The 24725-nt window shown below is 46.0% G+C and overlaps 1 protein-coding gene across 1 annotated transcript in view; it reads right to left on the minus strand.

The window, feature by feature from the left end:
* VPS26B (VPS26 retromer complex component B) overlaps positions 1 to 24561 on the minus strand; it is a 41891-nt gene extending 17330 nt beyond the window's left edge. Inside the window, exons 1-2 of the mRNA XM_089655120.1 lie at positions 24233 to 24561; positions 7110 to 7266 (exon numbers count right to left, since the gene is read on the minus strand). Coding sequence (XP_089511246.1) covers positions 7110 to 7266; positions 24233 to 24455 — 380 coding nt within the window. The 5' untranslated portion in view covers positions 24456 to 24561. The remainder of the gene's footprint in view (positions 1 to 7109; positions 7267 to 24232) is intronic.
* Positions 24562 to 24725: the final 164 nt, after the last annotated feature.

The raw sequence follows: 24725 nt of genomic DNA on the forward strand, positions 1-24725 counted from the left end.
TCTCTCCCATGTAATATCAAATGGGGAAATAAAGACATTTGAGGTTCTGAAGCAAGAATTTTCTCTCCCAAATTTTATGCTATTCCGTTACATCCAGGTACGACATGCTTTAATGTCCCAATTCCGTAATAGTTTCCCATTCCTCATATCAATGTCATTATTGGATGCGGTATATGGGGAAGAGCCTCGTAAACTGATTTCTTCTTTATATTATCTTCTTCTTACCCCAGAGGCATCTGATTTGGCCTACTCTCTTAAATCTCGCTGGTTAACAGACATTGGGGCTATTGATGATGAGGAATGGGAAGAAGTTTAGATAACTGTAAACAGGTCTCTCCTAAGTTGCCTGACCGCCTTATCCAACTCTACATAGTGCATAGGGCATATCTCACCACAACTCATCTTGCACAGTTTAGAACTGACAGGGATTCCTATTGTCCTAAATGCCATGTGTCCCTGGGCATGTTTCTCAATTTAGTTTGGCAATGCCCACAGATAAATGGCTTTTGGGCCCAGGTAGTCCAATTTAACATGACCGTATGGGTTCTCCTGTACCCTTGGATCCAAAGCCATGTTTGTTGGGAATAACCCCCTATTCAGATGCTGATAGGCATTTGACTACTTTTTTACATGTAAACAGGTCTCTCCTAAGTTGCCTGACCACCTTACCCAACTCTATATAGTGCATAGGGCATATCTCACCATAACTCATCTTGCACTAGAATTAGAACTGTCAGGGATCGCTATTATCCTAAATGCCATGTGTCCCTGGGCACGTTTCTAAATGTAGTTTGGTAATGCCCACAGATATATGGCTTTTGGGCCCAAGTAGTCCAATTTTTACATTTCTGTAAGGGTTCTTCTGTACCCATGGATCAAAAGCCATGTTTGTTGGGAATAATTCTCAATTCAGAAACTGATAGGCATTTGACTACTTTTTTTACATGAAACATTGTTTAGTGCCAGGAAATTGGTAGCCCACCATTGGATGCAGGCACTCCCTCCAACTTTGGAGGAGTGTATGGCAGATATTAATAACACTCTACCTTTGAAGAAACTGATATATGTTAATAGAGGCTGTCCCAACAAATATAATAAAATATGGAGCCCTTGGTTGCAATCCACGGATACTTGCACCTAGATGGGATGGGTCTGTTGTGACTTCGTATATGTGGACTGTATGTTTGGGGTTTTTTTTTTGTTTCTTTGCCTATTTCTTGCGATTCCCACTTATAATATCCTTTTCTGTGGTAGTTTTGCTCTTTCCACATTGGGACGTAATGACTAGCCATGCAGTAAATGGATATATACTCTGTACTCTTTTTTAAATCCATGAAAATTGAGAGCATGAATAAAAAGTAGGCATCTCCAGGTACATTCCATTGCTAAGAAACTCAGGGCATTCTAATATGCAAATTACGACTTGATGGAAAGTTAATAGCTGGCTATACAAAGCACATCAAGATTCAATTACAGGAATACAAGACATACATAACACTACAAATATGCCTACATACATACATACATACAAACACACATACCTATCTGCTCATATCAAATACAGTAGTCTGTATGCAACTGGGACTCCACAAGACTCTGCTACAGGACAACACTAGAAGCCACACTACAAGAGAGAGAGACTGCCAAGATCAAAAACCCGTTCTCCTGCAATCACATGAAATGCCTGGAGTCCTGTTTGCTACAGAAATCACAAACCAGCTAAATCAGATGTTCACGTGGAACTTTACCCCTAACAACTTGATAAAAAAAATAATGTTCTTTAGCAAGAAACATACATTCCACATTAATAAATATGCTATCAAAATTAGTGTGTGCTGTAAAATGCCTCCAGCATTATTCCGGTTTCTTCTTGCTGGAGGCGAACATTTTGCTGAAGCCCAGAGCCCTGAGCAGTAGTAAATCTTTAGGCTGTCAGCATATCGGCATCTAGTGGCTCTGATTTTCAGCAGAAAGCAACTGAGCATGTGCAGAGCAGGGTGAGACAGTGTATTACTGGATTTTAAATGGTTTAAACACTTATTTTAAATGTTTCACATATCTATACCTGCAAAAGCGGCCAGAATGAAGTTATCTAGCAGGACTTAATTTTCTGAGTAAAAGTTCCACTTTAAATGACTTTTAGGAGTCATTTTATAAAAAACATTTGCTTGTTGAAAGTATTTGTCCAGTCACCGTGTTTTGTTTTTGATTTCCTATGATCGTCAGCGCCATCTAAAGGTCATGATTTGTTATTTTCCTTATTGAGGTATTTCAGGAAAAATACTGCATTTATGGTCACCAAAGTCAGTGGAAATCAACATATTATGTGATAGATTATTAAAGGATAAGTCCACCTTTCATAATAGGTTACACCCATATTCAGGGTGTAACATGTTACGATTGGTCCAGCCCCCGCAGTCCCCCGATCCCTGTTGGGACTGCTAGCGGGGGATCTTCTCCTCCCTGCTAGCTGTCACAATTTAAAAAAGACAGGGCTCTGCCCGACTGCATCACTCGAAAACTCGAAAATCCCACAAGGCCCGGCAGCCTTTGCGGCTGGTAGTTCATTGAGCCTTCCTGTCAGTAAGTATCTGCTTGCTCTTATGGGATGTACGAGCAAACAGATTTACTGACAGGTCAGGTGGAAACCTGCATGGCACCAGTGATCTGTTGATCATTGGTGCAATGCTTTAGAGCAGGGGTCTCCAAACTTTCTAAACAAAGGGCCGGTTTACTGTCCTTCAAACTTTAGGGGGCCAGACTTTGACCAGTGGGAGAAGAAAATGTCCTAGTGTCAGTGGTAAGAAACAATGCCCCATTGATATTAGGGGGAGGAATAGTGCCCCATCGTTGGTATCAACGGGAGGAAAAGTGCCCCATTGCTGGTATCAACGGGAGGAAAAGTGCCCCATTGCTGGTATCAACGGGAGGAATAGTGCCCCATCACTGGTATCAATGGGAGGAAAAGTGCCCCATCGTTGGTATCAATGGGAGGAATAGTGCCCCATCATTGGGAGGAACAGTGCCCCATCATTGGTATCATTGGGAGGAATAGTGCCCCATCATTGGTATCATTGGGAGGAATAGTGCCCCATCATTGGTATCAATGGGAGGAATAGTGCCCCATCATTGGTATCAACAGGAAGAATAGTGCCCCATCATTATTGTCAGTGGGAGGAATAGTGCCCCATCATTGGTGTCAGAGGGAGGAATAGTGCCCATCATTGGTGTCACAGGGAGGAATAGTGCCCCATCATTGGTGTCAGAGGGAGGAATAGTGCCCCATCATTGGTGTCAGAGGGAGGAATAGTGCCCATCATTGGTGTCACAGGGAGGAATAGTGCCCCATCATTGGTGTCAGAGGGAGGAATAGTGCCCCATCACTGGTGTCAGAGGGAGGAATAGTGCCCCATATTGGTATTATTGGTCCAGTCTAATGATCAGCTTCTATTGAACATTAAGGGCTGTTAAGTTAGCCTTTCAATGAAGGACATCAACGTCAATCAGATTGCATTATCTCTATATGGTTCATGCAGAATATACGATGTCATTGGACCACATTCTACATGCATTGTGCTGATAACGTGTTTAAAACATCCACTTTTTATACACATATCTTTGGCAAACTAGCTATGGCCACATGTTCAGGAATGATGGAACACACAGATCAATTTTCGGCCTGTTCTGATTGAACCGGTTGAATTTCGACACGTATATACCCAGCTAAAGAGGAGATTTCCTGTCACTTTGCAAAGATGTCTTTGACTTCTTGTTGCATCTTTAGGGCAGCGGAAACACATATGCCAATAAACCTGACAGTTTTGATAGCTCTAATAAACTAGAAAAAAAAATTGGGGTTTTAGATGCACTCTGGATGATGCCGTTCTCTGCAGCGTTTACCACCAGCTCTCCTTTTTTGCATTATTTAATGCACATGCTTAGTGACACTAGGCTGGAACGTGTGCTGCCTGCGGGCATCAAATAAACCAGATGAAGTGAATTTCATCACAAAGCTCTGCTTATCCTCCTTTAAAGGGTTAGTTCATCTTTACATAAAATAAAAATGTAAAAGGTGAACTAACATTGGACACCCTCCCCCATCACACTGACCAATCAGAATTGATCTGATCCGTGCTGCACCGAGAAGGAGTAGGAAGAGGATTTCAAATCCTCAGACTGTTAGAGCGGCTGTGGGGATGCTGGTAGGCACAACAGGGTTGAGGGGGTGGGGAAGGGTGTCAGGTGTTAGTTCACCTTTACATTTTGTCTGGAAGGCTGGCCATAGATTATGCAATTCTTTCCTTCAACCACAGGATGGAAGAAAGAAAATCGCTCGATTCCCCGCAATCAACACTGACTGTCCCGTGGAGCTATTGAATTCGGACATTGGGAGGTTTCCCCGGCATCAGAATGCAATGATCAGTGCTGCTGGTTACAGCTGGCAGTGATTGCATGAAACAAAAAAAAAACTGGTTATACTGAAGTCGATCAATAGATCGATGTCAGTACAACCAGCCTGCCCAGAGATGGGTTGAACTTCGGCCTGTTCTTGCTGAACTGGCTGAGATTTTATCTGTCTATTGCAAGCGTAAAGGTAAACCAACACTTTAACCCCTTGATGCCAACTGCACCAAATGAGCAGCCTGACAGAACTGGGTATTTTTCCGTGGGGCCACTAATTTGTGTACCTGTTTCTGTGTGCTCCCAGCACAAAGATCGGGGTGTCACTGAGAGCCCCGGGTCCCATTCTAACGATCGGGACCCAGGACTCCCAATTCCGGGTCACCTGATCGCTGTGATAGCCTCCTTGTTTTCTCTCTTTGAATGGAGGAGAGAGGTACATTGCATCTCTCTCTGGCCTATCAGAGAGGGAAAAAAAAACAAAAAAAAAAAGTGTGTAAAAAAAGAACAAAAATACCTAGATCAAGGTTTGATCTAGGTCTGTGCCAGGGTTAGTGTTTGGGTCAAGGTCAGGGTCAAAGTTAGTTTTTTTTTTCATTTTTAACCACTTCAAGTCCAGACACTTTCACCCCCTTCCTGTCCAGGCCATTTTCAGCTTTCAGCGCTATCACACTTTGAATGACAATTGCGCGGTCATGCAACACTGTACCCATATGAATTTTTTTGCGTTTTTTGAGACAGATAAAGCTTTATTTTGGTGGTATTTATTCACCGCTGGGATTTTTGTTTTTTTTTTTTGCTATGTAAATGAAAAAGTCCAAAATTTTGCAAAAAAAGTGTTTTTCTTATAACATTTTGCAAATAATAATTTCATCATAAATCTTGGCCAAAATTTATTCCGTTATCTTTTTAGTAAAAAAAAAAAACCCAAATTAGTTTATAACCAAAAATTATAGTTTTTAAACATTTTTGTTTACATTTTTATATTATTATTATTATTTTTTTTTACATACTGTCACCCTAGCAGTAGTGTCACCATGGTGACACTGTACTACTTGTGGGGGGTGATGACGATTTTTTTTTTTACACTGATTGCTTTTACACCCATAAAGGCTGGAAAAGCAATCATTCCTCCTCTCTAGCTGCATTCTTGCAGCCATTGAGAACTACCGCGTGAGCTGTGATTGGTCACAGCTTGCCACATGGTACAAGGCGGTTGTGAATAGCCTTGTACCATGTGACCTCTGTGATCATTCACAGTTTTCACACGTAGTAAGCAATGATGTCAGGAATTGACATACTTGCTTACTACTTTTCATGTGATCACTGATTGGCCACTCAGTGATCACATGATCGGGACCTCACACAGAGGTCCCGTACAGCGATTGGTGTCCAGAGGACACAGCGGGGACTGGATCGCGGTGCCGTGCGCTCCCAGGGAGCATGCACAGGCTGTGAATGAGCGCGCCGTTTATGTACATGGGCCGGAAGGGAAGTGGTTAAGTTAACTGCACCCCAAAAGCGGTCCGCAAAACGTGGTGCGATGTGCAGAATCTGATCACATAGGTGTGAATACCCGTGCGATCCGATTCTAGTGCGGACCAAAAAAAAGGTCCTGCACGTTTTTGGTGCAGTGCGCTTAGAGCCATACAGAATGTATGGCTACAATTAAACCGCACACAAATCACATGTGATTTGCACAGGAATGTGGTTACACCCATAAAGGCTGTAAAAGCAATAATTTCTCCTTCTCTGGCTGCATTCTTGCAGCCATTGAGAACTACTGTGTGAGCTGTGATTGGTCACAGCTTGCCATATGGTACAAGGCTGTTGTGAATAGCCTTGTACCATGTGATCTCTGTGATCATTCACAGATTTCACACGTAGTAAGCAATGATGTCAGAAGTGACATCTTGCTTACTACTCTGCATGTGATCACTGATTTGCCAATCAGTGATCACATGACCGTGACCTCGCAGAGAGGACCCGTATGACGATCGGTGTTCCACTGTGTCTGGAGGACACAGCGGGCACCGGATTGCGGTGCTGCGCGCTCCCAGGGAGCGCACACAAGCAGGTGGCGGGGAGGCCGTTTATAAACGGCCACCTGACCCCGCACTGCCACCCTGCGGCCGTTTATATACAATGGCTGAATGGGAGGGGGTTAAATTAGTATCAGTGTCAGTTAGTGGCAGGATAAAAAAAAAAAGCAAAATGCGCACTATTGTTTCCAGGCCGTACCACGGGTACAAAGAACAACTAACATACACACTTGTGGTATCGCTGCGATCGTCAGGAGCAGGAGACATTATTTTGGGTTGTTCTTTGGTGGTTGGTTATGGCAGCAGCAAAAAATATACAGCTCAATTTAAAAAAAATTATTTTTAATATTTTGGATCAGTTTTCGTTAGGTAATAATAATAATAGAAAAAAAAAAAAAAAAGTCAGGAGATATCCATTACCATTTACCATTTACCACCATATGAAAACCCAACTTGTCCTGGAAAAAAACGCGATATAATCCACCTGGATGCATGAAGTAGTTGTGATGATATGTACGGTTTTACTAACACAGGTCAAATTTGCAAAATTGTGCTTAGGCATTAGGATTTGTTTTACCCTTAGGGGTGAAGGGGTTAAGAAACAAGCTGAAGGCGCTCTGCTAGAATCAGACAATGAACTTGCTGACTGCAACAAACAATCCCTACCTTAGTTTCACATTCTGACCCGTGTAAGATTCGTAGGGTTTCTCCACGTGGGTGAATTCAAAGTCAAAGGTCTGGGACTGGGAGAGTTCTCCGGGTCGAGCTAAATCTTTCACCAGGGACACAAACTCGTGGTGGTTTCCTCGGTCATAGTACAGCTCTGCAGAGGTAAATGGGAAAAAAAACAATTAACAAAAGAGAAGATAGAGACTGGAGGCCGCACCGTACCTCCTCTTCATTGGAGGATTATGTTAGAACACAGTATGGATGATTCCATTAATACTACGCATGAAAGAAACTCTTCATAGGGGCAAAAGCTCGGGTATTTGCCCTCCTGAGTCCCCCCCCCCCCCCAAATCAACATGCTAATGTAATTGTCACATAAAAACATTTCATTACAAAACCTTATTTTAGTCCCAATGATGGGATCACCGGCTCTCTGTGCTTCTCTATGCTAATGACATTTTTAACCTGTTTTCATTACATATCTTATGTTAGCCCCAGTGAGGTCAATGCTGGGTCTCTGTGCTTCTCTCTGTAATGCAGGCAGATAATGATTGGTGGGAGGGGCCAGCAGGGTGCTGTACATACCTTCCTAAAAACATCACAGCGCCCTGCCTCAGTACTCCTTTGAAGAACACCCCAGTCCTAATGCAAGCAGTGGGCTGGCTCTTGGGAGGAGTTATGCAAATATCAAAATGCCTTGGTGGGTGGATGTCAGTCTGGAGGAGGGGGCGTCCCAAGGCAGGCTGTTCTTGCATGCAACCCACCCTATGCATTGCCTACATGTAATCCTGAGCATCCATGATTGGAAGACCTGAAATACAAAGAATGAAAGGGGCGGGCCAGGGACAGTCAGGCTGGGGAGAGCTTTACCTCTACGTCAGCGATCCATTCTGACTGCAGTAGGGGGCGGTATGGTGTGCGATAAAGCGCATCACAGAGGCCCCCCCTTTATTTTGTATGAACTTTATTTTAAAGGTACAAAAGGACACTTTATTTATGACACTGTACAGCAGTGCGTTGTGCTGTGCTGCTGTACAGTAACATGCGATTCTGAACAGTGCGCTGCGATAAAATGCAGCCTGTCCGGTCTGTGTTGTAGTGTGTATAGGAGACACAGAAAACAATGCAGTTGACAGTGGCCCACACACTCTGCTGACTACCTGCAATGGATGGTGACCCGCCCATTCTGCTGGTTGCCCACAATGGATGGTGACCCGTCCATTCTGCTGGTTGCCCACACATTCTGCTGATTGCCCCAAATGGATGGCAGCCCGCACATTCTGCTGGTTGCCCACAATGGATTGTGGCCCGCACATTCTGCTGGTTGCCCACAATGGATGGTTTCCCGCACATTCTGCTGGTTGCCCCAATGGATGGTTGCCCGCACATTCTGCTGGTTGCCCCCAATGGATGCTTGCCTGCACATTCTGCTGGTTGCCCCCAATGGATGGTTGCCCGCACATTCTGCTGGTTGCCCCCAATGGATGGTTGCCCGCACATTCTGCTGGTTGCCCCCAATGGATGGTGGCCCGCACATTCTGCTGGTTGCCCCCAATGGATGGTGACCCGTCCATTCTGCTTGTTGCCCACAATGGATGGTGGCCCGCACATTCTGCTGGTTGCCCACAATGGATGGTTCCCCGCACATTCTGCTGGTTGCCCCCAATGGATGGTTGCCCGCACATTCTGCTGGTTGCCCACAATGGAGGGTTGCCCGCACATTCTGCTGGTTGCCCCCAATGGATGGTGACCCGTCCATTCTGCTGGTTGCCCACAATGGATGGTGGCCCGCACATTCTGCTGGTTGCCCACAATGGATGGTTCCCCGCACATTCTGCTGGTTGCCCCCAATGGATGGTTGCCCGCACATTCTGCTGGTTGCCCACAATGGAGGGTTGCCCGCACATTCTGCTGGTTGCCCCCAATGGATGGTGACCCGTCCATTCTGCTTGTTGCCCACAATGGATGGTGGCCCGCACATTCTGCTGGTTGCCCCCAATGGATGGTTGCCCGCACATTCTGCTGGTTGCCCACAATGGATGGTGGCCCGCACATTCTGCTGGTTGCCCCCAATGGATGGTGACCCGTCCATTCTGCTGGTTGCCCGCACATTCTGCTGGTTGCCCCCAATGGATGGTTGCCCGCACATTCTGCCTCCCAGCCTGCGATTCTGTAAGTGACACTTTGCTCAGAAACGGCCGCAGTGAACACACACCAGCTGTTTCCTGTCCTCCTTTGAAGTCCAGAAGACTTCCTCCAGCAGGCCGCCTGTTTACTGAGATTTGCTTGCTGGGGGCCCGAGATCTCCCCCGTCCGGCTCCGGGGAGGAATGATATTTGATGAAGTCCTCATTCTTCTATCAGCGTGAATCAAACAAAGCTACACAAAAGGTGGAACGAGGAAATCGCAGCCAGCTGGGCCGCAACGCTACGGCGGGGGGTAACGCGGCTAACAAAAACAGGCCTGCAAAGCGAAGGGGGGCCTCCTAAAGGGGAACGCTCATGTACTCTCCCATTCAGAGTTGTAACGTTCGCTTTCAATTGATTTTTTTTAGGGGACTTTATGGTCTTTCAATGCTGTACCATATTGTCTCTATTCTATGCCATACAGACCACTCCATCGCCGCCTGTGTTGTCACTCCGCCTCCATCACCAACGACTGGTGAGCTGGGACCGGTCAGTATTCACACCACTCATGTACAACGCAGGATCACGCAGCGCATAGCCCATGACAACTAGGTATTAATATTAGCAAATTGAACCTTTCCAAAACTGAGCTCCTAGTTTTCCCCCCAGCCCGTGCCCCCTCCCCCCATCCTCTCCATCACGACCAACAACGCCACCATCAGTCCCACCCCACAAGCCAAAGTCCTAGGTGTCACCCTAGACTCCAACCTATCCTTCCAGCCCCAGATCCAATCGCTGGCAAACTCATGCAGGCTCCACCTCTGCAACATCTCCAAAATACGTACGTTCCTAACCCCAGACACTACTAAACAACTCGTTCACTCCCTTATTATCTCACGTCTGGACTACTGCAACTCCCTTCTCACCGGCCTATCCCAACACAGGCTATCCCCGCTTCAGTCTATCCTGAACTCAGCGGCCAGACTCATCCACCTTACCAACCGCTCCGTATCCGCCACCCCCCTCTGTCATTCCCTCCACTGGCTCCCGGTTGCCCAACGCATCAAATTCAAACTACTAACATTGACATACAAAGCCATTCATAACACTGCCCCAAACTACCTCACCGACCTGATACCCAAATACCACCCTACCCATACTCTTCGCTCCTCACAAGACCTCCTACTCTCTAGCTCCCTGGTCTCCTCCTCCCACGCCCAACTGCAGGATTTCTCCAGGACTTCCCCCATCCTCTGGAACGCACTACCCCAATCCATCAGACTGTCACCTACCCTCCTCACCTTCAGGGGCACCCTGAAAACCCATCTCTTCAGGGAAGCCTACCCCACCTTCACCTAACAGCCGATCTCCTCCACCCCTCCTACCACTCCATCCCCCACAGCCATTTCCTCCTGTACCACCTTCCCCTCCCTCCTAGATTGTAAGCTCGAAAGAGCAGGGCCCCCGAACCCCTCGTGTATTGTATTGTTACTGTATTGTCTCATGTTCTGTCCCCCACTATAATGTACAGCGCTGAGCAAACCTTTTGGCGCTATATAAACACTGTATAATAATAATATTAGAATAATTGAAATGCGGACTTGCACGGTTTTGGAAAAATCCGGTTTGCGGCTTTTTTTCCCCCAAAGCCTCATTCACACAGATGTACTACAGGTGTATCTACCCACATGGGGATGTACCGGTGCTCCATGCATTCCTCTGCAGGCCGTCCTATTTGATGCATGGACACAGCCATTGCTCCCAATCCAACAGCCATGTAGGTGCACAGCCCTGAGCACACACCGCCTGCATTATGGGCCATGCCCCTGCACAGCTATTAACCACTTCAATACCGGGCACTTCTACCCCCTTCCTGCACAGCTTTCAGCACTGTCGCACTATGAATGACAATTGCGCGGTCGTGCAACACTGTACCCATATGACATTTTTATCATTCATTTTCACACAAATAGAGCTTTCTTTTGGTGGTAATCACCACTGAGTTAATTTTTTACTAAATAAAAAACACATGAAACTTTTGAAAAAAAAAAAACCCGCACTTTTCTTTGCTTCTGTTATAACATTTTGCAAATAAATAACATTTTTTCATAAGTTTAGGTCAAAATGTATTTTGCGTAATTTCTTTGGTGAAAATAATAATTGAATTTGTAGTTTTTTTCAAATGTTTCAATTTTTTAATACATTTTTTCTTTTTTTTTACTATTTTATTTTTCAGCACACTGTGACCAAAGCAATACAATGTTACCATAGCAACACTGAACTACTCTGGGCAAGTGATCAGGATATTTTTTTTTAACACATTATGATTGCTAATACTGATGTATTTCATTGATATTTGCAATCATTGTTACTGAATGAAACGGATTCATTCAGTCTTTTGTTGTGATTAACTGTGATTGGGCAAAGCTGATCACATGATACAGATGGGCTGTGATTGGCCCTGTCTGTATCATGTGACTGCTGTGACAGCTAACAACACAATTATATACAATGGGTGGCATGACAGGAAGCAATCCATTGTATACAATTGACACGTGATCTGCTGTGATTGGTCACATGACACTGGCAACTGGCCGGTGTAGTGAAATGTCATTGGCTGTGTCCCGTGGACACAGCCGATGACAGATCGCATCGCCGCGTGAGTGGCTCGTTTTGACAGGACGTCATATGATGCCCAGTCACAACAGTGAGTATCCCGCCCCGGCCGTCAATCTGCTATAGGCTGGGTGGGAAGGTGTTAAACTGGGAGAAGCAGCTGTGTCCATGCAGCCGCTGCATCCCAACTGACATGAATGAGACTGCCTGCACAGAGATACATGGAGCCCGTGTGGGCAAGCATGACCCCTGTATGAGTGCACACTGTAGTATGCCTGTGTGAACAAGGCCTAAAAATGTGGGTTACATCAGGACCCGCACACACCATCACGTTATAAAATGCACACCTGGTTTCTCCAAAGCAGATCAGGCTTTTACTCCCCTTAGGCTACTTTCACACAGAGGAGTTTTTGAAGCATTTCTGCGTAATGCTTCCCTGTGTATGTGAATGTATATCTATGTATGTTTCCACACTAAGGCCTTGCGCTTGCGGTGCGGGGTAAAAACTCCTGCTGGAAGCATCTTTGTGGCACATTTGGCCAAAAATGCCTCTTCTCATTGAAATCAATGGAAAACGCTTGAAAAGAGCCTCTGGGAAGAATTTTTGGTGCAGTTTTTAAGTCACGTGTCCTTTAAAAACACTCAGAAAGCGTGGCAAAAGCGCCGTAAAAACACCTATGCGTTTTTGCTGTTTTTTTGCGGCGGATCAGTGTGAAAGTAGCCTTAGGCTGCATTCACACGATGAGTTTATGAAGCGTTTTTGCGTTAAAAAACGCACCTGAAAAAGATCAAGAAAAATGCTTCCCTGTGTATGTGAATGTACAGTTAGGTCCATATATATTTGGACACAGGCACGATTTTAGTTTTTTTTGCAGGTATTTACCAAAACCTATTCAAGCTATAGTTATACAATGGATGTGGGCTGAAAGTGCACACTCTCAGGATTAATTTGAGGGTATGTACATCCAAATTGGAGGAAGGGTTTAGGAATTACAGCTCTAAAGTGTAGCCATCCCCCCTTTTTCAAGAGACCAAAAGTAATTGGACAATTGAATCAAAAGCTGTTTCATGGCCAGGTGTGGGCTACTCCATTGTTTCTTCATCAATTAAGCAGGTAAAAGGTCTGGAGTTGATTATAAGTGCGGTATTTGCATTTGGAATCTATTGCTGTGAAGCTACATCATGTGCTCAAAGGAGCTGTCCATGCAAGTGAAACAGGCCATTGTAAGGCTTCAAAAATGAAACAAATCCATCAGAGAGATCGCAGCAACATTAGGAGTGGTCAAATCAACAGTTTGGTACATTCTGAGGAAAGAAGAACGCACTGGTGAGCTCAGCAACATAAAAGGCATGGACGTCCACAGAAGTCAACAGTGGTGGATGATCGCAGGATCCTCTCTATGGTAAAGAAAAACCCATTCACAACATCCAGACAAGTGAAGGATGCTCTCCAAGAGGGGGGGGTGTATCGTCAAAGTCTACAATCAAGAGAAGACTTCACGAGAGTAAATACAGAGGGTTCACCACAAGGTGCAAACCATTCATAAGCCTGAAGAATAGAAAAGCCAGATTAGACTTTGCCAAAAAACATCTAAAAAAGCCAGATCAGTGCTGGAAAAGCATTTTTTGGACCAGTGAAACGAAAATTAATCTGTACCAGAATTACAGGAAGGAAAAAGTGTGGAGAAGGCTTTGAACAGCTCATGATCCAAAGCACACAACTTCATCTGTAAAACATGGTGGAGGCAGTGTCATGGCATGGGCATGCATGGCTTTCAGTTGGTGTTTATTGATGATGTGACAGAAGCAGCCGGATGAATTCTGCAGTATTTAGAGATATACTGTCAGCCCAGATTCAGCCAAATGCAGCAAAGTTGATTGGATGAGGTTTCACAGTACAGATGGACAATGATCCAAATCACACTGCAAAAGCAACCCAGGAGCTTTTGAAAGAAAAGAACTGGAATATTCTGCAATGGCCGAGTCAATCACCTGATCTCAACCCAATTGAGCATGCATTTCACTTGCTGAAGGAAAAACTAAAGGCAGAAAGACCCACAAACAAAGAACAACTTAAGACAGCTGCAGTTATAGCCTGGCAAAGCATCAGAAAGGAGGAAACCCAGTCTTTGGTAATGTCCATGGGTTCCAGACTTCAGGCAGTCATTGCCAGTAAAGGATTCTCAACAAAATATTACAAATGAAAATTTTATTTATGATTATATTTATTTATCCAATTACATTTGAACCCCTGAAAATGGAGGGACTGTGTATCCAATGGGCATCCAATACTGCATTTCGGGCCTTGTCCCTTGCACACAGAGGTTTCTCCAGATTCCCAGAATCTTTTAATGATATGTACTATAGATGATGATATACGAGGGGCATTCAAGTCATACTGGGACTTTAGGGGATAAAAAGGGAGTCCAGCATGGCGGTACTACACAACGTAGTAAGTGGCAGGTGTGTCCTATTACTAATAGGCGGCGCACGTTGCGGACCAGTCCAGAGACGGGTAATCAAGATGGCAGACAACAGTGCTAGTGAATGCATGGAACAGCGTGTGATGATGAAGTTTCTTGTGAACGAAGGCTTAAACCCGCGGATATCTACAGACTTCAAGCACAGTACGGTGATGAGACGCTCAGCTGCAGTAAGACATTTGAATGGTATAAGATGGCCGTACGTCCGTCAGTGATGATCCTGGCTGTGGTGGTTCCCAGCCCACAGCAGTCATTCCTGAGAACATTCAGCACGTGGAACGCCTGATCCTGGAAAATCGACGCATAACTTGTCATGAAATTGCACAAGAGACAAATCTTTCTGTGGGAACAGTGAACACAATGATGATGAATTGAAGCCGGCTGTCCTAGGATGGTTCAGGCGTACGGACACATGTTTCAATGTCAAAGCTTTCCAGGCATTAGGTAAACGCTGGGATAAGTGTATAAATGTAGCAGGGGAGTATGTTGAAAAATAAATTCAGTTTCCACTCCTTGCAGTTTGTTTTTTTATTTTATAAACGCAAAAGTCCCGGTTTTGAGTTGAATGCCCCTCGTACTTAAAAGTCTTTGCAATTTTATGTTGAGGAACATTGTTTTGAAATTTTTCAACAATTTTTAGATGCAGTTTTTTACAGATTGGTGAACCTCTGCCCATCTTTACTTCAAAGACACACTGACTCTCTAAGATGCTCTTTTTTTCCCCAATTAGGTTACCTGACCTGTTGTCAATTAACCTAATTAGCTGAAAAATGTTCTTCCAGACCTTCCTTGTTAGTACAACTTATTTTACCTGCTTTTTGTTGCTCCATCCCAACTTTTTTGAGATGTGTTGCTGCCATCAATTTCAAGAAGTTACCTTTTTTTTTTTTTCTTAAAATGATCTATTTTCTCAGTTTAAACATTTGATGTTATCTATTGTGTATAAAATACGAGTTTAGGAGATTTGCAAAGCATTGCATTCTGATCTTGTGTAGATTTTCCACAGCATCCCAACTTGTTTTTGGAATTGGAGTTGTGCATGCAATATTCAAGCCTTGATGCAGGAGTGTTCTGGGCCCCCGAAACGCGATGGATGTTTTATATGATCAAAATATAAATCATTAAAGTACAACAAAAGGCAACATTTTTATTTTTTGGATAGAGTGGAGAGGGATTAGAACCTATATCAGTTTTTACCGCTGTTTTCCATTATCATCGAAAGTGAAAGTAAAGGAATACCCCGAGATTCGGGTTGTCACTAGAAAAGTAATAGAGGTGAAATGTTTCAATGGGGACACTAGTTCTGGTGATCTTGGGGTCCCAAAGAAATTCCCTTAATTTGCAGGGATTTCCTCTCACTTCCTGTTTTGGCTATGGGACAGGAAGTGAAGGGAAATCTCCCGAATGGGACGCAGATGGCAAAATAAAATCTTACAGGGGTTATGACCCTCCCTTACTCCATCCAAATTGGAAAAAAAAAAGTTTTGATTATAGTTTTGCTTTAAAGCTACATGACCTGTCCCACCATTGGGTCTGGTGCTCTTATTGTGATTTTACATTTTGAATCAATAATAGTCTGACAGGGGCTCCAACCCTTTCCCACTCTATCCAAGTTGTGGCTTTACATATACTTTAGACTGATGTTATTTTCATCGAAGAGAAATTCAGGCAGTGCGCCGCTGAACAAGCACCGTGACGGGTACGTAGGTGAATTAGTACAAAAGAAACCCAAATTGATGACTAAGACACATAATAAAGCTGTAATCTGACTTCTTGCCGCACAGCTCTGTGACCCATTTTATACGATGTATATATGCTACCCGTACCGATCGCACGTATTAGGAAGAATAGGTGATGTGGTTACCATGGCAATCCTCCATGATTGAGATGTTAGCTAGAAGCCCTAGTGTGTCATTTAAAGGAAAACTATAGAACGGTCTTTCTCAACCAGGATTCCACGGAATTGCTAGGTGAACTTTCTGTAAGGAGCATTCTTCTCACTAACCACCTATGTAAGAGGCATTCTTCCCACTGATTACCAATGTAAGAGGCATTCTTCCCACTGACCACCAATGTAAGGAGCATTCTTCCCCCTGACCACCAATGTAAGAGGCATTCTTCCCACTGACCACCAATGTAAGAGGCATTCTTCCCACTGACCACCAATGTAAGGGGCATTCTTCCCACTGACCCCCAATGTAAGGGGCATTCTTCCCACTGACCCCCAATGTAAGGGGCATTCTTCCCACTGACCACCAATGTAAGAGGCATTCTTCCCACTGACCACCAATGTAAGGGGCATTCTTCCCACTGACCACCAATGTAAGGAGCATTCTTCCCACTGACCACCAATGTAAGGGGCATTGTTCCCACTGACCACCAATGTAAGGAGCATTGTTCCCACTGACCACCAATGTAAGGGGCATTCTTCCCACTGACCCCCAATGTAAGGGGCATTCTTCCCACTGACCACCAATGTAAGAGGCATTCTTCCTACTGACCACCAATGTAAGGGGCATTCTTCCCACTGACCCCCAATGTAAGGGGCATTCTTCCCACTGACCCCCAATGTAAGGGGCATTCTTCCCACTGACCCCCAATGTAAGGGGCATTCTTCCCACTGACCACCAATGTAAGAGGCATTCTTCCCACTGACCACCAATGTAAGGGGCATTCTTCCCACTGACCACCAATGTAAGGAGCATTCTTCCCACTGACCACCAATGTAAGGGGCATTGTTCCCACTGACCACCAATGTAAGGAGCATTGTTCCCACTGACCACCAATGTAAGGGGCATTCTTCCCACTGACCCCCAATGTAAGGGGCATTCTTCCCACTGACCACCAATGTAAGAGGCATTCTTCCTACTGACCACCAATGTAAGGGGCATTGTTCCCACTGACCACCAATGTAAGGGGCATTGTTCCCACTGACCACCAATGTAAGGAGCATTGTTCCCACTGACCACCAATGTAAGGGGCATTGTTCCCACTGACCACCAATGTAAGGGGCATTGTTCCCACTGACCACCAATGTAAGGGGCATTGTTCCCAATGACCACCAATGTAAGGGGCATTGTTCCCAATGACCACCAATGTAAGGGGCATTGTTCCCACTGACCACCAATGTAAGGAACATTCTTCCCACTGACCACCAATGTAAGGGGCATTGTTCCCACTGACCACCAATGTAAGGAACATTCTTCCCACTGACAACCAATGTAAGGAACATTCTTCCCACTGACAACCAATGTAAGGGGCATTCTTCCCACTGACCACCAATGTAAGGGACATTCTTCCTACAGACCACCAATGTAAGGGGCATTCTTCCCACTGACCACCAATGTAAGGGACATTCTTCCCACAGACCACCAATGTAAGGGGCATTCTTCCCACTGACCACCAATGTAAGAGGCATTCTTCCCACTGATCACCAATGTAAGGGGCATTCTTCCCACAGACCACCAATGTAAGGGGCATTCTTCCCACTGATCACCAATGTAAGGGGCATTCTTCCCACTGACCACCAATGTAAGGGGCATTCTTCCCACTGACCACCAATGTAAGGGACCATTCTTCCCACTGATCACCAATGTAAGGGACATTCTTCCCACTGACCACCAATGTAAGGGACATTCTTCCCACTGACCACCAATGTAAGGGGCATTCTTCCCACTGACCACCAATGTAAGGGACATTCTTCCCACTGACCACCAATGTAAGGGACATTCTTCCCACTGATCACCAATGTAAGGAACATTCCTCCCACTGACCACCAATGTAAAGGGCATTCTTCCCACTGACCACCAATGTAAGGGACATTCTTCCCACTGACCACCAATGTAAGGGACATTCTTCCCACTGACCACCAATGTAAGGGACATTCTTCCCACTGACCACCAATGTAAGGGACATTCTTCCCACTACCACACTAATATACTATGAGCTGTAGATACAGTAAGTTGTTTTATGGTTTCTCCACGTTAAAAAGGATGACACGGCTGCTGTAGTGAGTGTTTAGAAGGAGAACACCTGGAATTATTAGTCACATTTACATGAAAGTCATACAGTGAGGAACAGAAGTATTTGAACACCCTGCGATTTTGCAAGTTCTCCCACTTAGAAATCATGGAGGGGTCTGAAATTCACATTGTAGGTGCATTCCCACTCTGAGAGACAGAATAAAAAAAAAATTCAGGAAATTTGGCTAGGCCACTCCAGAACCTTGATATGCTTCTTACGGAGCCACTCCTTGGTTATCCTGGCTGTGTGCTTCGGGTCCTTGTCATGTTGGAAGACCCAGCCACGACCCATCTTCAATGCTCTGACTGAGGGAAGGAGGTTGTTGCTCAAAATAAATGGCCCCATTCATCCCCTCCTTAATACAGTGCAGTTGTCCCCTTTGCAGAAAAGCACCTCCAAAGCATGATGTTACCACCCCCATGCTTCACAGTAGGGATGGTTTTCTTGGGATGCAACTCATCCTTCTCTTTCATCCAAACACGACGAGTAAAGTTTAGACCAAAAAGTTCTACTTTGGTCTCATCTGACCACATGACTTTCTCCCATGCCTCCTCTGGATCATCCAGATGGTCATTGGCAAACTTCAGACGGGCCTGGACATGTGATGACTTGAGCAGGGGAACCTTCCATGCAATACATGATTTGAAACCATGACGGCGTAGTGTTCTACCAACAGTGACCTTTGAAACTGTGGTCCCAGCTCTCTTCATGTCATTGACCAGCTCCTCTCTTGTAGTTCTGGGCTGATTCCTCACCTTTCTTATCATCAATGATACCCCACGAGGTGAGATCTTCCATGGAGCCCCAGTCCGAGGGAGACTGACAGTCGTCTTTAGCCTCTTCCATTTTCTAACAATTGCTCCAACAGTTGATCTATTTTCACCAAGCTGCTTGGCAATTGCCCCGTAGCCCTTTCCAGCCTTGTGGAGGTCCACAATTTTGTCTCTGGTGTCTTTTGACAGCTCTTGGTCTTGCCCATGGTAGTAGCTGGCGTCTGACTGACTGTGGGGTGGACAGGTGTCTTTAAAGAGCTCAGACAGGTGCTACTAAGTTAGATTAATGAGTGGAGTAGAGGTGGACTTTTAAAGGCACAGTAACAGGTCTTTGAGAGCCAGAATTCTTGCTGTTTCTTAGGTGTTCAAATACTTATGTTCAGCAGTGCAAGACAAATAAATTCTTTAAAAATCATACAATGTGATTTCCTGAATTTTTTTTTAAATTTTGTCTCTCAGAGTGGGAATGCGCCTACAATGTGAATTTCAGACCCCTCCATGATTTCTAAGTGGGAGAACTTGCAAAATCGCAGGGTGTTCAAATGCTTCTGTTCCTCACTGTATGTCAGCCCCTATGGCACTGATCACATGACCAAAAGTCAAAGGGGTGTAAAGGGCTGACAATCAGGCTGATCCTGCGAGTCAGTGTCTCTGCCTGAATGCTAAGGTACATTTACATGAGCATCTAAACTGCCAAGCCTCCAAAAAGTGATATGCATTCAGATTGCTTTTCAGAGGTGTTTGACAGGTGCCAAAGAGAATCCTTCTGCTGGGGACTACAAATGGTCATTTCAGCACACATCGGGGTCTATTTACTAAAGCTGCTTCACTCAGAATCTGGTGCAGCTGTGCATGGGAGCCAATCAGCTTCAACTTCAGCTTGTTCAATGAAGCTTTAGCAATAAAACCTGGAAGCTGATTGGTTTCTGTGTAGAACTGCACGAGATTCTGAGTGAACCAGCTTTAGTAAATAAACCCCATTATGTGTACACTGGGGGCGCACGGCACCGCGATCCAGCGCCCGCTGTGTCCTCTGGACACCAATCGCTGTACAGGACCTCTGTGTGAGGTCCTCATTCACGTGATCACTGATTGGCCAATCAGTGATCACATGAAAAGTAGTAAGCAAGATGTCAATTCCTGACATCATTGCTTACTACGTGTGAAATCTGTGAATGAACACAGAGGTCACATGGTACAAGGCTATTCACAACAGCCTTGTACCATGTGACAAGCTGTGACCAATCACAGCTCACTCAGTATTTCTCAATGGCTGCAAGAATGCATCCAGAGAGAAGGAGAAATGATTGCTTTTACAGCCTTTATGGGTGTTAAAGCAATCAGTGTAAAAGACTTCATCACCCCCAAGTAGTACAGTGTCACTATGGTGACACTGTACTACTAGGGTGATGGTATGTTAAAAAAAAATAATATAAAAAAAAATTTTTTTCAAAAATTTTAAGTTTTGGGTATAAACTAACTTGGATTATTTTTTTTTTTAGTAAAAAGATAGCTGATTACATTTTGGCCAAGATTTATGAAGAAAGATTATTTATTTGCAAAATTGTATAAGAAAAACACTTTTTTTCCCAACATGTATGGACTTTTTCATTTCTATAGCAAAAAATAAAAATCCCAGCGGTGAATGAAAACCACCAAAATAAAGTTTGAGATGTCTAAAAAAAAAAGCAAAAAAATTTATATGGGCACAGTGTTGCATGACTGCGCAATTGTCATTCAAAATGTGATAGCTGAAAATTGGCCTGGACAGGAAGGGGGTGAAAGTGTCAGGACTTGAAGTGGTTATCATACACACCCGCAGCGGTTCATATGATTGGGGTGCAATTCTGATGCGGTGCGGAATTTGCACAGAAAACGCTGCAAATTCCGCGCCGCATCCATGTGAACTAGGGCTGCCTCTGCACTGGCAATGGCTTCACTAGCAGCCCATCCATTTCTACCAGGACAGTCATCGGTAAGAAGCGGAATCTCTCGCTAAATTAAAACGATTACAATCTCACGCCTATCGAATTTTGCATCAAATTTTAACGCGTCTGAAAATGCAACATATTCTACCGCATTCAAAAAGGCAGAGGGGGGAAAAAAATCAATGAAGATCTGAAAGTGCAGATGATCAGATTAGTAAAAGACAGGTGAAGGGGCAGACAGTCCGACAACGGGGCCATGCACACTGGTCTGCACCACCCGGGCTGGAATGAAGAATGCGGGAGGACTGTTCAGTGTGCTGGCATTGCTGGGCCGGGGGGGGAGGGGGTCACTTCTGACCTGTAGTCCTATCCGAGGTATAAATGTTCCAATCTCATTGTACGATCTCCTTACAGGTCCACACGAGTTGTGTTCAGAAGTGGATTCATTCTGAGTAGGCTGTGATTGCACTGCAATGCACAGATCCTGCTCAGTTTTTCAAAATGAAATGCAGCGCACTGTGTATATGTGCATTGGGGTGCAATTCTAGGGAACGCTCATCAACAGTCATACAAGTACCGGTCCATACGTTTATATGTCTTTACAATGAATCCCTATTGAATGGTCAAGAAAACCCATTCTGTATTCCTTGCCTTTCAGCTTCTCTGCTCCTCCCCTGATAGAAGCCCAAATTTGTGGGTGTTACTAATGTTGAGCTCAGCTTAATTAGTTGCTGGGGAACAGGCGGCCGGGTCACACAATGTCATTAATTGTTATGGTGCAGGCGGCCAAGCTGCCTAAACCAAAGAAATGCATGATGCTGCCTGCATCCTAGCAACCAATGATGCCATGTGGCCCAGACACCTGTGCCCTAACAATGAAAGATGCTCTTCTGCCCATTCTGCATCCTAGCAACCAAGAATGCCATGTGGCCCAGCCACCTGTGCCCTAGCAATGAATGGCACTCTTCAGCCCAGTCTGCATCCTATCAATCAATGAGGCCATGTGTCCCAACTGCCTGTGCCCTAGCAATGATAGATGCTCCTCTACCCATTCTGTATCCTAGCAACCAATGATGCCATGTGGCCCAGACACCTGTGCCCTAGCAATGATAAATGCTCCTCTACCCATTCTGCATCCTAGCAACCAATGATGCCATGTGTCCCAGACACCTGTGCCCCAGTAATGAAAGATGCTCTTCTGCCCATTCTGCATCCTAGCAACCAATGATGCCGTGTGGCCCAGCCACCTGTGCCCTAGCAATGAAAGGCGCTCTTCAGCCCAGTCTGCATCCTAGCAACCAATAATGCCATGTGGCCCAGCCGCTTATGCCCTAGCAATGAAAGATTCTCATCACTGGGGATGAATCGATGACACGGATGGATCTTTCTCATTGTAGACTGCCAATACCAAGACCATCCACTCAGGGCATAAACATGCACGCTTGGCTGGGGAAGTTGTAGCACCTGGTTATGCTACCAGCTCACTGCAAAACAAAAGTTAGCTCCTCGGCAACCCCCACACCCTCCCAAATTTACATCTACTGGCGCTATGACACCCCCAGCCCACTGCAGATTAATTGTCTTCCGGCCCCCAATTTACATCCAACGGCACCAGCTCTTCTGCCGCCCCCCCCCGTTTATGTCTTTGGGAACCGGGAACAAGCTCACCGCAGTTTGACTGTCAACTTGTGCAGACATTTTTGGGACCTCAACCAACTCCCTCACCCCCCTGCTTCGGTTTCAACGCCGGGGATGGATTTATTTCAAAGTAGACTGCCAATACTGGGACCCTCCGCTCAGGACATAAACATGCACGCTCAGCTGGGGAACTTGGTTACACCACCAGCTCACCGTGGACCAATCGTCAGCTCTTCTGCCTCCCAATGTTACATCTACTAGCATTGTGACATCACCATCTTACTGTGGATTGTCAGCTCTTTTGCGCCCCCCAATTTATGTCTACAGGCACTGTGACACCACAAGCTCACCGCAGAACGAGCGTCAGCTCTTCTGTCCCCTCCCATTTATGTCTACACTGCCCCCCCCCCATTTATGTCTACACTGTGACACAAGTTCACAGATTGACAGATTGATTGTCAGCTTGTGCAGATGTTTTTGGGACCCAAAACATCTCCCTCCCCCAGTTTCACTACCGGGGATGAACTAATGACAGGGGATGGATGTCTCAATGTAGACTGCCAATACCGGGACCCTCCGCTCAACTGGAGACATTGCACCTGGTTATACCTCCAGCTCACCGCAGAACGATTGTCAGCTCTTCTGCCCCCCAATTTACGTCTACAGGCATCGTGACACCATCAGCTCACCGTAGTTCGATTGTCAGCTCGTTGACATGTCTATGGGTCCCCAACCATCGCCCTCCTCCCCTATCCCCACTCCTAAACGCTGGGGACGAGTCGATGACACAAGATGGATTTTTGTCATCGTAGAAAGTGAACACTGCAACCCTCCGCTCGTGGCATAAACATGCACACTTGGCCGGAGAAGTCGTACCCCGTTACACCTCCAGCTCACTGGAGATCAATTGTAAGCTCTTTTGCCCCCAATTTACATCTACAGGCACTGTCATGCCGCGCATTCAGCGCAGATCGATCGTCAGCTCTTCTGCCTACAATTTACGTCTACAGGCACCGTCATGCCGCGCGTTCAGCGCAGATCGATCGTCAGCTCTTCTACGTCTACAGGCACCATCATGCCGCGCGTTCAGCGCAGATCGATCGTCAGCTCTTCTGCCTACAATTTACGTCTACAGGCACCGTCATGCCGCGCGTTCAGCGCAGATCGATCGTCAGCTCTTCTACGTCTACAGGCACCGTCATGCCGCGCGTTCAGCGCAGATCGATCGTCAGCTCTTCTACGTCTACAGGCTCCGTCATGCCGCGCGTTCACCGCAGATCGATCGTCAGCTCCTCCACGTGACTCTGGGACCCCAACCATCGCCCTCCACCCCACCCACGCTCTTTTTCTCAGCGCCGGGGCGAATCGAGGACACGGTTTGGATTTTTCTAGCCGTAGAAGGCCAGCGCCCGCTCAGGACATAAACATGCTCGCTCGGCTTTGGAATTCGCACCCGGTTACGCCAAAAAACGATGGCCAACGCCACGGCTCCACGGATCGCCTGCTGGCGCTCGCCCCCGGACCCCGTCTCACCGATTTGACCGATGAACTCGATCTTCAGGCCCTGGTGCTCCAGCCTCTTCCCCGGGCTCCTCAGGCTGACGGTGACCCGGCCGGACACGGTCTCCCCATCATAGAAGAGGAAATATTTATCCTTCTTGCCGTCCTCCGTCTTGTGCTCCACCCGCCGGCGACTCTCCGCATCGCTCAGGGTGACGTCCAACTCGGCGGACGGGCCGAAGCCGAAGAAGCTCATGGCGGAGTCCGGCCCCGGCGATCGGGAACACTGACAGCTCTGCACCGATTTCCCCCGGAGCCCCCCTGCTCGCCGCTGCTGCCCTGTTCCGTAGACTGCGCATGCGCCGATCCTGCACAGGGCTGACGGGGGACGCATGGCGCGCATGCGTGATGGGACCAACATGCCAGGAGCAAACATGGAGGCCAGGGAGCCAAAAATACGCATGCGTACAAAGGCGGAGCTCCGCTGTCTCGATGTCCTCGGGCTGCCTCCATATTGCTTAGTGGC

The sequence above is a fragment of the Staurois parvus genome, unplaced genomic scaffold (genome assembly GCF_062004578.1).
Source record: "Staurois parvus isolate SC_StPar_1 unplaced genomic scaffold, SC_StPar_1.0 ptg000820l, whole genome shotgun sequence".
NCBI classification, from domain to species: domain Eukaryota; kingdom Metazoa; phylum Chordata; class Amphibia; order Anura; family Ranidae; genus Staurois; species Staurois parvus.